Below are 17,738 nucleotides of genomic sequence, written 5' to 3'. Positions count from 1 at the left end.
CTGAGCTTAATGAGAGCGATGAAGACAGGAGGCCTGATGTCGTACTGATAGAGCAAGCACTTGTTCTCCCAAACAACTTAGCAATTAGCAGTGGAAGGTGCATAAATGATGGAAATGTTCTTATTGCATCCTAGTTAAATGGGTGTTTGAGAATAGGCGTGCAGCCACTCTGCTGGCTGATGCAGTGGCAGCAGGAATGTCCCATGCTTTAAGATAATTGCTTTAATTGAAACAGGTGTGCCACAGTGCTGCGGCAATTTAGCTATTTTGTGATCTCACTCTAAAGTTTACAAGCAGGCTTTTATAATTTTCATTTCCATTAGTGGAAAGTCTCTGAGAAGCAACATGACTTACTTGAAAACGTTTTCCATTATCTGCAAGTATTTCTAAAGTGCTCTGCGCTGTCCTTCCCGCGATGGATCCATTTTGGCTTGCTGCAGGGGATTTGCCTTGCAACCCAGAGCTGGAGGTGCATTTTGAGATGCATTTACTGGATTTGTGTCAGGTGTGCTGACTGGGAAAATCGATGCGTTCAGGATGGGTGAGGGGCAGCTCGTTATGCCAAGGCTGCCGATTAGCACTGAATTAAATGGTCTTAGTCTGCTTCCAAATGTTGAATTGCAGGAGTTGTTTAGAGTGCTAGGCAAAGCGGTCTTCTGCATTTCCTTACATCATCTTAAGTGATCCGAGCAAGCAGCATGAAGAGATGAATGGATGCATCCTGCTGAAAAGATTGCACAGGAGCCAAGAGACTAAAGATCTTTTGCTTCTGGAGTCTGATTTGAGCTAGAGCTACTTAGTAGGTGTGCTCCTCGTTCCCACCCGACATGCAGCCCAAATGGAAATGAGTTTTCCTGGGATTACAAGAAATATTTTATAAATCACTGTGCAAAGATGGGAGTCTGGACCTCTTACGCTCTTGCTTCTCATGCCGCATTTTTGTCATTGCGTATGACCCTTGGCTATACCCATGGTTTCAGCCTGCATTTTGAAAGGACTGGAGTGGGGAGAGGAGGGGAAGCAGAGGAGATGCCTTGGGAGGGGGAAGCAAAACTCCTAGAGTTTGAAAAGTGTCTGAAAACCACAGGCTTCAGGCTCTGCAGATGACAAGGGCAAGGTTCCTTGGAATGTGACCTCATGGGAGAGTGTGATGCATTTGCTGTGGGTGACAGGGAAACTAAAAGCTTGAGATGTGTAAAAATCCAATCAGGTAAGTGTGAGTGGCTCTTAAATTTCCCTACCCAGGCCCTTCCTGCCTTAAAAAAAAAAAATGGTCTTTTTTGTGGAAGTTTTTAGCATGGGAAGAGACTCACGGTAATCCCGGGGTGTGTAGTGTGCAATTCCCAAAGGAATTAAGGATGGCACAGGTGTCCTTCAGTATTGCTTATGCTGCCCTAATTTTTAATCAATGAAGAAAGTCAGAATTTTCACTCTGTGCTATCCTACTTCCCTTTTGAGGTACAGAGCACTTCTACATATTTTAATGAGTTTTTACTAATGGACAGTAGCTCGTTACGTACTGACAGAAATCATGCACTTCTTTCTCAAATGTCTGTAAGACTGCCATTTAGAAAAACCAACAACAACTAAAAAAAAAGGAACAAAAGAAAAAACACCTCCCTGTCCCCAGGTGAGGACACCTACTCCAGGAAGAGCTAAAAGGAATGAATTTTATTCTTTCTCTAGCAATTGATCCCCTCTTTTCTCAACGTAGTGGTTGAGAATGGGTTCACTTAGATATCAAAAGCTGATGTGGTTGAGGCAAGCGTTGCAGACAGACTTGAATTACTCTTGATCAGGTTGACTGTGCTGAGCTGCTTGTGTGGTTTCGTGAATTCCTGGCCAGCTGCCTGAGCAACTGGGCATGGCTTTCACCAGTACTGCAACTGGAGAGTGTTGTGCGTGGTCTGAGAGCTGTGGAGATGCATCTTTCAGTCAAAGCTTGGCTACAAGTCGATGATCGAGTGACAGTTCCTCTTACCAAAGTGTCCTGAGGCAGCAGAGACAATTTTGGGCTCTACTGGCTGTAGAGACCATTTTTAAACCCTAGACTTACTTCTCTGAATCTTGCTCAGCTCCAAGCAAACAGAATCTCTTTTACAAGATTGCAAGACTCTCTTTAGATTCATAAACATGTGTAAAAGTAGCCACAAGCCCCAGATCTTTGCTTCCTTTCCTTTGCTTTCCTAACATGTTTAATGCATGGCAAAATTCCATAGATTTCCTTTTGCTTTCCAACTATATTTGCTTTTTTTTTTTTTTTTTTTAACTCACAGAATTATCTAGGTTGCAAGTAACCTCCAAATGATCTAGTCCAACCTCTGAGCTAACACTAACCAGTCCTCCTCTAAACCATATCCCTAAGCTCTACATCTAAACGTCTTTTAAAGACCTCCAGGGATGGTGACTCCACCATTTCCCTGGGCAGCCTGTTCCAATGCCTCACAACCCTTTCAGTAAAGAAGTTCTTCCTAACATCCAACCCAAACCTCCCCTGGCTCAACTTCAGCCCATTCCCCCTCGTCCTGTCACCAGGCACGTGGGAGAACAGACCAACCCCTCCCATCCATGAAGTACCTTTTAATTGTTGTTATCAAAAAGCCCTTTTTCTGCCTTGTGTGTATGCAAGCTCTTGATTCCTTTGGTTGCACAAGTCTGCAAAGGCACTCTCATCTCTTTTGGTTCTCCTAAGATTCAGCAGGTCTTTTCCAAGAAAGCTGCAGATAGCATGTTTTGTGAGATGTGAGGGGTTTGGTCAGCCACACATCAGGAACTAGAGAATAGTTTTGCTTGTCAGAAGAACCTTTTCATGTTATGGATGACTGCATAAAGTCTCTTACTGTTTCTCATTGCTGAACTAATAATATACTTTATTTCTACCTTTGAGTCAGTTTCCAAGTAGGAGTAGTTGAAGCATGGCTTAATTTTGTCAGGATATGATAGTTTCCATTACATTAACTTGCAAGGGAACAAAATTCATCTCAACTTGCATTATATTCCAAGTGCAGTAGCTTCAAAGAAATATTCAGTGAGAGATGAAAATAATGAAGGGGAAAAAGCTCTGGTTGAAAAGTTAAGCAGTGTTACTGCGTATTCAGTACTGGGTAGTGCTGCATTAAGGCAAGATTTCGGCTTTTGTTGTTTCACAGAAAAATGATAGTGCTTTGAAGATAGAGTTTTGGGTGGGCTGTGATTTTTCAGGTAAGTAGTGTTCAAGCATTTACATTTTAGTAAAACTTCCAAAGGCAAAACATTGTGTAACAGCAAAGTTTAAGGCATGTGAAGTAGATTTTAGGTAGGGAACTTTGTAACCATTCTTAGCATAAACTCTGGCTACATTTAAAATCGTGCTAGCATTTTAAAATAGTCGTGTTTTGCTTTTTTTTAAATACAGTTTTGGGGAAGCAGCCTGTAGTTCTTGCATTCCTTCGTATCAAAGTTTACTCTCAATCTCAAAAGATAGCTTGGATAATAACAGATCAGTGGCCAGCAAAATAAGCGTGCATGTAATTCCAAACAAACCCACATTCGGTTTGCCAGGGGTAATTTAATAGCACTGGTTGCAGTCTTCAGACCAATAAGCTTTGTGCCAAACTGCAGGAAAAAAATGCCTCGCATGAAGCTTTCCTCAGCAGTATGACTCTTCCCTTTATATAGGCAGAAAAGACAAATGAAATATGGCAGTTGTATTAAAGTTTTATGAGATGTTGTAGAGCTTTTCTTCCATCAAGTGTGGTATTAGATGTATTTTGCTCTCTTTTATACAAATAAAGCATTCTTTCTCATTTCTCATACAAAAATCAATATTGGTTAAAAGAAGTGCAATTGAGCCTTCAATAAACATCTTAAAAATTCTTTCTCATTCACACTTAGCCAAGATCAAAGCTGCGGGCTTAGGTGCAGATGCAGAATATGGAAAAAGAATTACTTCATCCGCTTTTATCATTTCGGTGCAACTTCCTCACTTTTATCTTCAGAGTTTCTTGCGCACTCGAGCCCTGTACCGTCCATTTGCATGAGGGTGAACTTGATACCTTGGGTGTACTTTCATTATGATTATTGTATCTTTACAAATATTCCTGCCCAAGGAGCTGCTCCTCCATGCCCAGCACGCAGGGAAGCTCTGCGGCTGGGCCTGAAAGCTCGGCTCCGGGAATCCTCTCCTGATCCAGGATCTGGCAGTGCCTTCGGGGTGCTCCCAGTCTGCGTGGGGATGCGGTGCAGTTGGGCACCATTCCTCGTGCAGGAATACACAGACACAATGCAGCCTCTGGGCCCAGGGGGTGCTGGGGCGGATGCCAGCAGATCCCACTTCTGCACAATCAGGACACTGTGATTCTGGAAGCAGTAAAAAAACGTTTTTAACCCTTCAGCTGGCACATGCTTTCAGCACCCAACCTCTCTTATCCCTCCCTGCAATTCCACTTAGCTTTGTCCTTACCCAAGCCCATTATAATAGGAAAATGTAGCTGAGCATGAACTTAAAATGAGACCTTCTAATTTAAAGACTGAATGTGAGTTTTGTCTGCATAACCAAGGTAATCTCAAGTGAGATTAATGTTTTATTCTCCCCGTGTACTATATGAAGGAACTCCCAACCTGTAATGCAGTTTTGGGTTCCTCAAAAAAAGCCAGAAGAGTTCACAAAAGTTCAGAAAGAGAGGTAGGAGGTCTACCAAGTCCCCTTCTGTAGGGGGAAGTATAGCACGCCCAGTTTGACTTGTAACTGAGGCAAGGCTAAGAGTCTGAAAACCCTTAGGGAGAGATTTCTGAGAGCAGATAGCTCTTCAAACTTGCAAGGGGGGGGGGAAAAAAAGATATTCTGTGTTTGTAAGATGGAACTAAGCAGATTTAAATGCAGTGTAAGTAGCAAATTCTTAAGTCTTCTTCATGGATTAAGCATCCTCTTTAAGGGACCACTCTGGTCCTCTTAGAAATTAAGGTCTGAAAATAGCAGTTGGTTGGTGGTTCCACTTCCTGTGGTATCACAGTCTGGCCAGACTGAAAGAGCTTCAGTTTGGTGAATGTTGTTTCTTTTTCTCAAGCTGGGTAGCCAGCTCCAGAGCTCTTTGCTTTTGCTGCAAGAGTTGAAGAAAAACAAACGAGATTCTGATAACAAATACTTTTACAGCTAAGTGCAGTAAAATCACAAGTCAGTTTCTTATCCTAGTGTTATAAAACACACAGTTTTGCTCCAGGTTAGTTGAGGAATACACTAATAGTTATCTTTACAATTAAATCATAGCATTTAAGCACTAAGGGGTGTTTTTACCATTGAAAAATGTAACTCTGAGCGAGCTGGGTATGTGAATGCATTCTGCTTTCTACATTCAAATTGCAGTATTTATTCCGAAACAGTAGTTGAATCTATTCTAAATGTGAAATATTCTGAGCAGTTTTACTAGCATTTCTGTGGATGATCTTTCTGCTGTGGTTTAAAACTAAGCAGATGGTTGTCACTTCAAGCTGATGACCTGCCCTGTCTCTCAAGCATCACAAGCCCTTGGGGGTGGGATGGGAGGGAAATCAACGTTCTGGCTTCAGATATTTATAATGGATTTGAAATGATTTTCTTTTTTTAATGCTTTCTTCTCTAGAACATATGAAGGATATTCTCGTGATATACGAACAAGAAGCAGAAGAGTGGGCTGTGTATTTGAAATCTCTGTTTGGGCTCGTGCTGAATGAAGAAGGAGTCTTACTCTACAATCTGGAGACTTTGTCTTTCAAGCACCTGGAGTCATTCTCTTTACCCTGCTACAAATGTAAACTGCTGATACTCTCGTGTGGACTTCTTAAATGCCTAAATCGAGAGAGATGCTGCTTTCTGGAGTATGTTCTTCAGCCTCCAGATAATGTGGTGATTCTCCTTTGTGGGGTGGAGAATTCAGAGATTCTTTACGAGGTACTGACCTTAGGTGGAAGGAGCAGAGAGATCTACACTGATCAGGAACCTGCAGAGTATCTTTCAATTGTTACTGGAATTATTCAACCAGGTAATTTTAAAATGTAAACATTGTGTGATTATTAAGAGTTTTCTGTCTGCATCAATACCATTTGAAAGAGAGAAGAGCGAGCATTTGAATTTTCTCTAGAAATGATGTATTGCGAAAATGTTTTGATGAATTGGTTGTTGAAGTCTCAGTGACTACGATGTTATTTCCTCCTGAGTTACGGGAGTCCTGGCATACATTCAGTACAGCTTCAGTTTCACAAGAAAGTGGTTTTGGAAGGCCCAAAATCTGCCAGTGGCACCTGTGAGCCTACCAGCACTGCTTCGTGGTTGAAGAGCTGGCATACACTTGCTTCACTGTTTCCTGGGTTTACAAATCTCAGAAATAGTACAAAACTATGGGTTTCTTCAATCTCTTTCAAAATGCTTTAACGTGATAATGTATGTATATCTCTTCAGGTAAAGCTGGCCATCAAAAATGATTAGAGGCCAAGACCCAGCTTCATGGATGGCATAATTTCCAATGTGGCGCACACAAGCTGTAAAAGCAGGAGTCCTCTTCCCCTTTTACAAACTGAAGTAACAAGTCTGTGCTGAAAGGTGTAAAATTGCTCAGTCTGTGTGTGTTTGCACATCCATGGAAGCAACAAAGACGAGCTCACGTTACAATTAGCACTTCTGGAATGTAAGAACAGTTCTCTGGAGGGTTAGAGGCACTGAAATGGCAAAGTCCGCGTGCATTAAGTTTAACCTCTTTGTGCCAGGCTGCACAAATATTACCAAGCAATAGCTTTAGAAATGCATTGCTCACTTGGGAAGGATGACGTGGGTTGTGCATCAGTTTCAGGTATATGGCTGGGTGTTCTCTGTAGTCTCTAGGTCTCCAACCTCCTTCCAGCTCCTGCCATTCTGTTGGTTGTGTTTTTGTGTGTGTGTGCTAAGCAGAACGTTGTGCTTCTGTCTTTATCTGCAAGGTGCCATTTTTCTGGCATGGGAGCTTGTGCTTGAGAAAGACGTCCTGCAGTTTGGGAGTTTTACTTTGAAATGAACCTGTCTCCAGCAGTATTTCTTCATGCAAGTGAACAAATGACAATATTCTTTTGAACACCAGGATCGTGACCTGTCTGGATGTCCCTCCTGCCTTGTGCTTGAGCAGATACATTTCAGGATGCTGTACAGCTTCCAAACCTGCCCTGAATGTCTCTGCACACACGTGCTGTGATGATACAGTCTGGCTAAACTAAATCTTAGGCTGCTCCTTCCCAACAATCTCTCATTCTAACGTTTCTTGCTGTTATTTTTTAACCTTTCTCTCGGTTTATCTTCTGAGCATCTTTCAGACTTCAGGTTTCTGAGCTGCTTACAGTTGCCTGCTGCAGTTTCAGGAGGTAATGCTTGAAATTTTTGCCTGTGCCTAATATTTAGCTTCAGAGAAGTTCCTTGGCATCTCCTCTGTGAAATGCAAACTGAATCTATACCATCTATGTGTGTGCATAGGAAGGAACTGTGCCCAGGGACAGCCAGTTGACTCATGCACAGGAAATTGCAAACTTTTTTCTGAAAAGATAAACAGTTCACTAGAAGACAGATGACAGATCTTTACTTAGGTCTGTGTGTTCACAGAAACATTTATGGCATCTGCCCTCAGGATTTTACTTACTTTCACCTTTTACTTTGCTTACTTCAACGTCAGGTGCCCGATAGGTGCAGGCCAGCTCAGGTCACTGCTTGCCAGGAGAGCTAGGCACTGCTCTCTAGTGTGCCATGCAAGAGTTGGGAGCATGAGATGCTGTCACCTGGGCTCCAAGGAATAAGGGTGTGCCTTGCTTATAATCTACTTTAGCTTAAAGATAACGGTGACTGCAATGTCCATATTTAGGACGTTCTTTTGTAGAACCCTATTAGCTCCTAGACTTCGATATCTCTGGCGGAGATTTTGAGAGATTACACATTTGGGAAAGATGTTTTTCCTTTGGGTTTAAAATGGCTTGCTAAGGGGCTAGTAAGCATACTTGAATTGTTTCTCCTTTGAAGCTTTTTTTTTTTTTTCTTCAATGTTTTCTTCAGGATTGTGCACTCACAAGATGACCCATATGGAGAGAGAAGGAAAATCCTATCTCTTTTAATTGTTTTCAGTGCTTATCTCTTGTCCCTAATATTTCTGCTTTTAGAGATAGCAATGAAAACACGGTGGTGTATGTTCTGCACAGTTTTTCCTTCTTTTTCCTTCCCAAACATCCATTAGTGTTAATTTGTTCCTCCATACACTTCTCATCTTGTCTCCTCAGTATTAATAAAGAGTCATCTCTCTACCAAAACCTAAAAAAATTGGCTCTAATGACAATGACCACATGGCACCGTGCCGTTGTTCACCACCACAGCTCATTTCCTTTAATCCCTAAGCACAGTGGGCTGTTGAGGTGTTAGGTCTTGACTGATTCTACATTTCAGGGGTGGCTGGTAGTAGTTATAACCGCTGAATATGGATGCCAAATCAGCTTGTCACAGTTCTGAAGAGAATTAGGAATGGTGTAGCATCCTACTGCAGCTTTCTCCATGCTCTGTAAACTTCCTAGGTAAGTTCTCAGCTGTCCTTCCTGTCCTAGATGCCATCTCTTTGCACTGTTGGAACAGTGCGATACAGAAAGAGTACAAAATAAAAGTAATTTTGCGTTCCCCCTACCAATTATTTTGAAACAGCGTTTCACCTACCAGATAGTGCCAATTTCATCCCATTGGTGTTAGAATTTCCTTCTGCCTCTCTACTAGTATGTGTACCAAATATCCCAGGCAAATAATCAGAATTAAAATGCTTAGTAGAACTAACTGAAATGCAAGGGCAAGGGGGTTTTGTATCCAGCAGGGAGCTTGTTCCCCCTGCAGTGTAATCCAAAGGCAAAATCTGAGGGGTTTGTCATCCCTGTTGGGATGGAGCAAATGGAGAACATCTTGGGAGAGCGAATGGAGAACTGAGATGTGTGGAAGCTGATCTTTCTGACACGCTTCCTGGCTGGTGAAAGGTTTTATTGTATTCACCTTAGGCAGGAAGGAGAATGCAAATATTTTTGTTGCTGTCAAAGGATTCCTTTAACAGGCCTTGTTCACAAAATACTTCACAGCAATGCTATCTGACTCTTTTAGGTTCAGATTTAGAGTTGTTCTTGAGTTTTCTGTGACTGTGGTCATTGAAAGATAAATCTCTGAGATTAGAACATTTAGCAATGTTGTTATTCTATCTTCTGTTATTCTAAGATGGCCCAGTGTGATCTGGTGTTCTTCTCTTTTCAACAGCTCTCAGTAATATTGCTGAAAGTAGGGTCAGCAGACGCTTTCTTTGCATTTATCCTTTCCTTTCCCTTTTTGTTCCTATCATTTCTCCTTGGTCTGCTGAACAGTGTACCCTTTTTATATTAAATTGTACTTCCAATGTATTAATCCAATACCCTGTGTTTTTTTTTTTTAGCCTAGATATAGTTGTGGGTTGCTGTTTTTTTTTTTGTGTAGTCCTGAAATACTTGTATTTCAAGTTCAGGCTATTCATATGCTTGAGCAAATGATTTGTAGATGGATAGTTGCAGCTAGAAGTAGTTAATTAGATCTCTAAATGTCCTAAATTCCTCCTGCAGTTATTTGTGCATCAGTATTGGTGATGCAGCAAGGAGGACAGGTCTCATCTAATACAGATACCTTTCTGTGCCATTATTTCTAAAGTATGCTGACATTTTTATGAGTTGTTTTTTTTCTTTTTGGTGGGACCTCTCAGTATAGCTCAGGAGTGTAGGTATCTATTAGCCTGCTTGCTTTTTTAAATTTGATTTGATTGTTTACAGCTCAAAGAAAACTTAACAGCTCTTGTTATTTCTAGCCTTCCCCCTAGCAAGTGGTTGGCTCTTTTCTGCCATATGAAGAGAATCTGCTACTATAAAAATGAGTAGCTGAGAACTGCTCAACAAACCTACACGTAGCCATTCACATCTGCTATTATCTCAAAAAGTGGGAAGAGGTATGTTAATTAGCACAGCCCAAAAAAGCTGAATTCAGAGTCTCTGATGGCCTGGGAAGGATTCTCAGGAGGAATACTTTCACCTGAGACAGCAGCGTGCCATTCATTTCTGGCTGTTAACAAACAAGTATTCAGTACAACAGTTTTAATCACCAAGAGTAATGCTAAGAAAATCCATTTTGCATCTAGTAGTAAAGTATAACTCTGGAGTAATGAGATACTGACATTTTGTATTTGTCTCTAATTAGTTCATGCAGGACAAACAGGCTAGGAGCTTTAAAAAAGGTCTTAACATAGGCAAATTTCTAGGCCACATCAAATATGGGGGTAGTTTCCATTGTGTTTCCATTTGTAGTTGTAGCAATTTCTATTGTAGAAATGGTAGTTTCCATTTTCCATAGAAAAGAGAAACGAGCTTTTATGGTGTCTGTCTCCTGTTTCACTTTATTGGAATTGTAGCATGAGTTTGGGTATAATGTTTGAGTACTGGAGCAATACTTCATATTTTGAGTTCAGTGTTTTGTTTTTTCTCCTGTAAGATCCTATTCACATTGGTACTCAAATAGAAGTAACTAATGACAGTGTGAATTTTCTTAGGCTGCCAGCAGAACTTGTGCTGATGGAGCAAACCTCTCATTTAAGTGGAAAGTTTTCCCCTTTGAAATAAACAGCAGTATTTCACGTGGATTTTGACACTGACTTGGAGTCTAGCAAAAAAAAACTCAACTAAGCATTAGCATGAAGCAAAGTTCAAGAGGAAACAAAATCCATGATTTTTGGGTTTGTTTGTGAACAGGGAATTCAGTGTGATTTTGTACATGCAGGAGCTAAAGCCAGGGTTGTAAAGCTTCTTACGTGGGCACCCAAGGTTGAGTAAATGGAGGTAAGAGGTGGTTCTGGCTTTGCTTACTGCCAGAGGAGGCTGCAGTAGATGAGACCACACAGTTGTCCCTCTTTCCGCCTTGTCCAACATCTTCTCAAGGTGTGTCTCTCCACCGCCTTGCAGAATGACTGCAGGATGGCAGTGCAGTCGTAGGGGCTTGGGAGTGGAACTGCTACAAAAACAAATGGGTTTAGTGTCACTAGCTTGTTTCCTAAGGCTCCTGGTCCTGGCTATCTCAAACCAGAAGAGAAACATAAGAAACAGCCTGCTGTTGGCAGCCATGGAGCTGTTCTTGAGACTGCCTGCCCCTGCTACTTAAACTCTTTGCTTTCTGTGTTCCTTCGTGTCTTACTCCTGCAAAATCCAAAGCCGACTTTATTCATCACATCAGATTTTTCAGCAGCTCATTTTTTGATCTGGCTGGCTGGTCGAGGTGACCCGTGTGCTTGGGTACTGAAGCGTGCATCGTGTAGTGATGTTTTTCCTCTGTTTTTTAATGCTAATTGGATGAAAACTGCTTACACCTGGGAAAGTGAACGTACAGGTACCTTAAATGCCATTAAAAGACATTCACTGTAGGACAAATTCATGAAGTTTTTTTTTATTAATAAAGTCAAATTAATAGAACATAAGCATTGCTGCCACGGCTTGTACTACTTCAAATTAATGTACTGTGATTTTACTGTTGTTTATTTAGGTTGTGCATTTTTCATTTTAAAAAGGAATTAATGGCTTTATCATCATTAGTCTGCTCTTTCAAGGTTGTTTGTGGACACGTTGTTTTTTATTGCACAAGAATCTGTAGCCTTATGTCTTTAAAATACCATATTATTGACTCCCCTCTAGTTTTTATACTGTGGTTACCAGTCACAATTTTGGAAAAGTTGCTGGAAGGCATCTGGGGAAGTCCTCTGGAAGTGCATTCTTTGTGTGCTTTCTGGCATGCAGAGATTATTATAGCAGAAGTGCTCTTTGTGGTTTCACCACAGTGTATTTCTATTATGTCAGTGTCAATTCATTGAAAGTAAGACAAAATAAGGGTTATGTCTTCCTAATTTAAAAGAAATAAATAAAAAAATTGCTAATAAAGTAGTATAGCACCTATATAAGTTCATGCTGAATAAAATTAATATTAGGATAGGGGAAAAAAAAAAAAAAAAAAAACTTTTTTGATGTAGAATCAGATTTCTATCTTGGTAGGGTTTCCCTGTACTGACTCAGATGGCTTTGAGGACAGAGCTTGGTCCAAAAAATGTTGTTACAGTTAAAATCGTAAGTGCTCAAAAGTCAGAATGCTGCAGATACAAAGTAGCCTATTAGATTTTAATTAGGCCCCTTGTTCGTATGCACTGATTGCCTTTAATTACGTAAGTGCATTCTTTTTTTCCCCCTCTCAAGACGCTGGCCTCATTAGCACGCAGGATAAGTAGTACTCAGTTAATTAGCAGTTATTTGATACTTTGTTTTGTGTTGGAGTTTGTGGCTGCATTACTGATGCCATTTAAAATGGCATCTGTACGCCATTCAGATCCTGTTGAGAAAACAGAATTATCAATTTGCTAATGTGCTGTGCTGTAGAGCTCATTTCTGTGTGGTGAGTGCCATCCCACCAGGGGTTTGGTCACCGTTTTACGTACCAGTATTTAGCAAGATTAGGGCGAAGCGTTTCTTCTGGTTCTACTTGGAGGCATGGCTTTTTGTGACACTTGCCACCATAATGCACTCTGTATGTCCAGATTCAAACTCCCTTTGCTTTCAGATCAGTTGTGTGACTGCTCAGACATCTGCAGGTCATTTGTAAAGCCTCTCAAAGAAAAGAGGAATAAAAAACTAATGAGAACTTCTCCCAAGCATGTTTTAAAAGGCTTGCTACCTTTTTTGCCTTAAAACTTCAGGATTGGAACGGGAAATTATTTAAAATCTCTGGAGTAGGAGTCAGCAGATACCACTCACCTTTTCCTCTCCCTGGAATCCCCTCCACATTCACTGGACTCCTGTTATTGAAAGAATTACTGAAATGGGGTAAAGTAAACAGCACCATCTTGTAGTACAAAACCACCAGTCAGTGCCAGAGTAGGTCTGCAGATCTGCTCCCAGTGCAGATTGGTTTAAAAGAAATAGTCAGCAGAATACCACAACGGAGAGAGACTGCTTTTGAGTGTTCGGTTTCATGCAATCTAAATATAGTGAAAAGATCAGTCATGGCGTGGTTTGCAGAAATGGGGTACATGCAGTTCCATCTGAATCTATCTCTGGGCTTGTTCTTTCCACTCGCTTTTGGATTTTTTTCTCCCTACCTGAAAAACTGTAGCTTTAAGATAGCTTTATTACCCATTTAGAATAATATCCAAAATTTCATCTTATAAAAAAAAAAAATCAAATAAATGTATTGACATTTCCTTTTTTGTGAGGCTCTAAGCTGCTTGTCCATTTGTTAACTGTTTTCCTTTGCCAATGTTTTGATTGTTTTCTAATGCTGAGGTCTTCCTTAGGGCAAAATAAAGATTCAGTGAAACAATAAATTTGACAGCAGTGATGATTACTATCCTAAGTTGATGACAATTTAAAGATGTTTTGTAAGAGATACCCATTAAAGAATTATTCTCTTTCTTAGGTAAGCCACAGAACGAAAGTCCTGGAGCCTCTTTTTCTTACATCTATGAAGCCGTTCTTGCAGATGGTGAGTTTGAATTCCCCTTGCATTTTCTGAAGAGTAGTGGCTCTATTCAAGGAAATGAAATTTGTTTCCTTGCATCTTGTCAGACATGAAAGGCAATAAACTGATCTTACCATAGCGTACAGCTGTGTAGAGGAACATGCCTTGTTTTCAGACATCCCACCCACACATCTATACCATGTGTTTTTGTGAGGAATGTAAAAAGAAGAAGATTCAACAGGGCCATTTCCTTTTTCCATGAATTCAGGGTGGGGAAAAAAAAGGAAGACCTTGAAAAGATATTTTTTTCTGTTCCCAAAATATGGAGTTTCGCTTGTGGAGAAAAGAGAGCTGATCAGATATTTTGGATAGAGCAGCCCCACTCACATTATACTTGCAACATCGGTCACTGAAGGATGCTGCCAGCTCGCTGGTTCTTCTTTACTGGCATGAATTACATTTATATATGTCAGTGACCTATGGAGTTTAGGATTTTAGCTTCTTAAAGTAATTTCAAAACATTCATGTTAACTTACATGCTTTTAAATGCTTACCGTGCTTTAGTTCACAATGCATAACAGGCTCAAGCTGCAAACTGCTGTAAAGTGGCACTGTTTATCCTACAGCCCTATTGTGATGGTTTCTAAGGATGCCTCTTTTGGTCCTGTGCTGAATGGACCGTGGCTTAGTGCATTGAAGAAGTTTGCTGGTATAAAGATGGCTTTTTGTCATGACTGGCTCATTAGCAAGTTGCTCAATAAATTGGCCTCACTGCTCCTTTCGTTCATGTTTGTGATGCCCAAAAAGGACAGTAAGAGAGGGAATGGTTAGGGAAAACAGAATTCTAAGAAAAGTCTCAGATGTTCCTCTAAGCTAAGTCCTCCTTTAAACCCTGACCCTTTTTTAATGTGTAATCCTTTTCTTCTTTTATATGGAGACTTGAAGAGCAGCTTTGAGTCCAAGTTCCCCATCAGCTGAGTGGTTGATGCTGTAATAAAATGAATTGAGGGTTTTCCAGCTAAGAAAGACTTGCATCAGAAGCAAAAAATTGTGCTTGAAATCTTTGCTGGAACAGTCTGGACCGCAGATTTCAGTCAGCTTTTGGCAGCTACCTCGGTAGCACTGATTGTATTGAAGCACTTAAGACGGAGAGATCTGAAAACTTGTCATCTTCCATGGCAAACTTGCCTTCCTTCTCACCGCTTGGGAGATCCGTGTCCCATGCCATTACAATCAGCATTACGTTATTCTTCCCTTCCCACTGCAGCCTCCTTCCTGCTCCTGGCTGAGAAGTTCTGCAGGATCCCAGGTGGCTGCCATGTAATCTCAACTGGTTAATGATGTCTGGGTATTGCTAAGAGGAGCAGATCGATTCTCTGCTGACATGATGAATGAAAGAGCTGACTAGAAAAAAAGGGATTCCCAGTAATGGTATCATGCATGTGTGGTTAAGACTGACTCCTGAATGACTACAAGGAAATGCCTGGTCAGGATTTCTTCTTGGTGTTGCAATGGGGAGCAGTTACCTGCTGCTGCTGCAAAACTTCAAAGGGAGAAGTACCCCCAGGGGAGAAGTGATTGCATTTTCCATGATTCAGTGTGTCAGTCTTTTCAAAGCCAAGGAACTAAGGTGGCAGCTGCAAATGAAGCGGTGTTAGTGCCCTGCAGAAAGCATGTGAACCTTCCAGTGGCTGGGCAGGATTTGACTTTGGATGAGTTGTGAAAAACGCTTCTCTCTGATAAGAAGTGGATATATGCAGCCCCGAATTGGATGGATGACACAAAACAGAAGCGGCAGTTTGTGGTGGTTTCACTCTGCTGGGCAGCTAAACTCCCCCACAACCGTCCTCTTTCTACCCCTTCCACAAAGGAAGAGGGGTGAAAATCCAGTGAGAAAGGGCTCAAGGGCTGAGACAGGACAGGAGGGTTGCTCGTTAAGGACAGCCTGCTCCACCAGGGGCCTCTCCACAGGCCTCAGGGAACTGCTGCTGCCTGCCTGGAGCACCTCCTGCACTGCCCTGGGGGGCTGCAGGGCTATTTTTCTACATTTTCCTCACTCCTCTTCCACCCCTGCAGCCCTCTGCTACTAAAACCTTGCCACCTAAACCCAATACACAGTGTTACTGGAGAAATTTTAAATCAGGAAAGTGTTGTTTTTTTTCCTACAACAACGTTTTATGGAAGGTGGAGACTGGCATGCTGAAAGTTGAAGCGTGTTTTTAGTGTACAGGCATTGCACAAAGGTAGGGACAAGCTGAGGGAAGATGGAATTTAGACTTGAACTGGAATGAAAGTTGAACAGATCAGAAGTGCAACACCAAAATAAGAAATCTTAAGCAACGAGGGTGGAAAGAGCAGTGAGTGGATGACAAGACACACACAAAAAGAAAAAAAACAATATATCCAATAAAGCAAAGATAGATGGGGAATGAGCAAGCACTAACAATCAATAAGAAGTGATTGACTAAAGTGAATTGTGCAAGGCCTTGAGGGAAAAGGTCAGAGAGTACATTGGAAGATGGAAAAACAATATGATCACTGCGATCCTTTGGGGAAATATGAGCTCCAAGCAGATGTGAAAACAATTGATTTGCTAGTACCTGCCAGTGATGGAAAAGATCCAGTTGTGGAATGCTAATCACCATGTTACAGATTTATGAGGGCTCATTCCTGTAGGTGACAGCTGAACAAGTCAGCTCCTTAGCCGCTCACAAATGCTTTGTATTTACTTTATTTCTGGTTTCTCTATAACAAAAGTAGTCTTATATTTATTACTAGAAAGCTGCATTTTGAGAGATTCCCTTGTGGTTCCTCGGGAAATTTTCTGCTCTCCAAAGACTCATTATTTCTAATTTGTACTGAGGTTGGAGAAGTGAAGCAATCTTACTCGGATCAGGGTATGCAGTCTTGTAACCATATAGCTAAAAAAATTTGAATGCCTTATTGTTGAGTTGCATTCATTAATTTACCTGCAAAGTACGACTAGCCTAAAATTTAAGTACCCATTAGCTGATATTCGCCTTCAGAAAGGCTGTTCCCTTCTGTGAAACAGCTTTGTCTTTCTGAATGTTTGCCTTTAAGGTTTATATCCTGTACTATTGAACTGAATGAATTAGGGGTGGGCAGTCCGAGCACAGAAATATGATGTGAACACGTAATAGCTGTCTACCCGTTAAGTTTACTAGCAGACATCTTTTGGTCCTGCCCAGAGTTTTTTTCAGACTAACATGTGCATACTGTTAGCTATATCCTTAACCATACTGAAATCGAGAAAGGCTGGCACTTGGTAACAAAGTAGTTGGCATCCCTTCCAGAGGTAAAGGAGCTATCAGAGCCCTTCTGCTCTGCTGTTAGCTCTTACAATGCTATCTGAAATCCTCTTTTAGTAGAATCTGCTTATTCTGGCATCTGGGTGCTGGATTCAAGGATGGTACCTTAAAAGGTAAAGGCCTCAGGTTTATTTTCATATTCATAAACCTAACAAAAGGAAAATAATCAAGAGTTAGAAACCAAGCACACGTGTCTAAAATACTGCTCTTTATGGTGTTCCTGAGAAATCAGTGTGCTGTTTAGTCTGTCATAGGGGTCAATAGATTTTAGCTATTTCAAACCAGAGGTGGGAATAAATTGCAAAGCAGCCTGTCCCCTGGTGAGTTGGTCTTGCTGAAAATCACTTTTTTTTTCTTCTTCTTTATTACCAAATATTTCTGGTAGGAATCTTTCTGCTGACTGAAACTGTGGCAGCATGGCATGGGGAGACGCATGATCTCTTAGACAGGCATATCCCATATAACTTAGAGCCGTACAGGTCAAGAAAAGCACCATAAATCTCATTCAGGGATTGGTAAGAGCCTTGCACAGGTATTGGAGCTCTGCTGTCACACTCAGACCAAGTTATGCTGTTTGATAAACGAGTTGCTGCAGTCCAGGCTAGCTCCCGTTACCTGATTGATTTAAGGGATGCTGCGATGTGGAGCACATTGTCTTGTGTCAGTGGTTGGATACTGTTCATGATCCACATCCTGTACTTGTAGGTCGAAGGCTGAGGGTGCCAGCTACCCGTGCCTCTTCCCGCTACCTCTCCCAGTGCAGTTGGTAAAGGACTATTCAGTTACATCAAACTTCATGGCCTTTCTGCCTTTTCGTTGAATCTTGATGGCTGTAAAAGATATTCCTCGTCAAGAGAACAGCTTCTGATGTGATCAAAAGGGGAAAGTTTGGCTGCTCACTGCTAGATCCTTGA

At 41.3% G+C, this 17,738-nt stretch overlaps 1 protein-coding gene across 1 annotated transcript in view; it reads left to right on the top strand.

Annotated features, from left to right (window-relative positions):
* The window catches only part of BANK1 (B cell scaffold protein with ankyrin repeats 1), a 132,881-nt gene that overhangs the window by 13,551 nt on the left and 101,592 nt on the right, over nucleotides 1-17,738 (top strand). The window contains exons 2-3 of the mRNA XM_082760385.1: nucleotides 5,598-5,996; nucleotides 13,454-13,519. Of these exons, the coding sequence (XP_082616511.1) occupies nucleotides 5,598-5,996; nucleotides 13,454-13,519 (465 nt within the window). The remainder of the gene's footprint in view (nucleotides 1-5,597; nucleotides 5,997-13,453; nucleotides 13,520-17,738) is intronic.

Source organism: Aythya marila (genome assembly GCF_965140915.1).
Source record: "Aythya marila genome assembly, chromosome: 4".
In the NCBI taxonomy this organism is placed as follows: domain Eukaryota; kingdom Metazoa; phylum Chordata; class Aves; order Anseriformes; family Anatidae; genus Aythya; species Aythya marila.
This window is presented reverse-complemented; position numbering and strand designations above follow the sequence as displayed.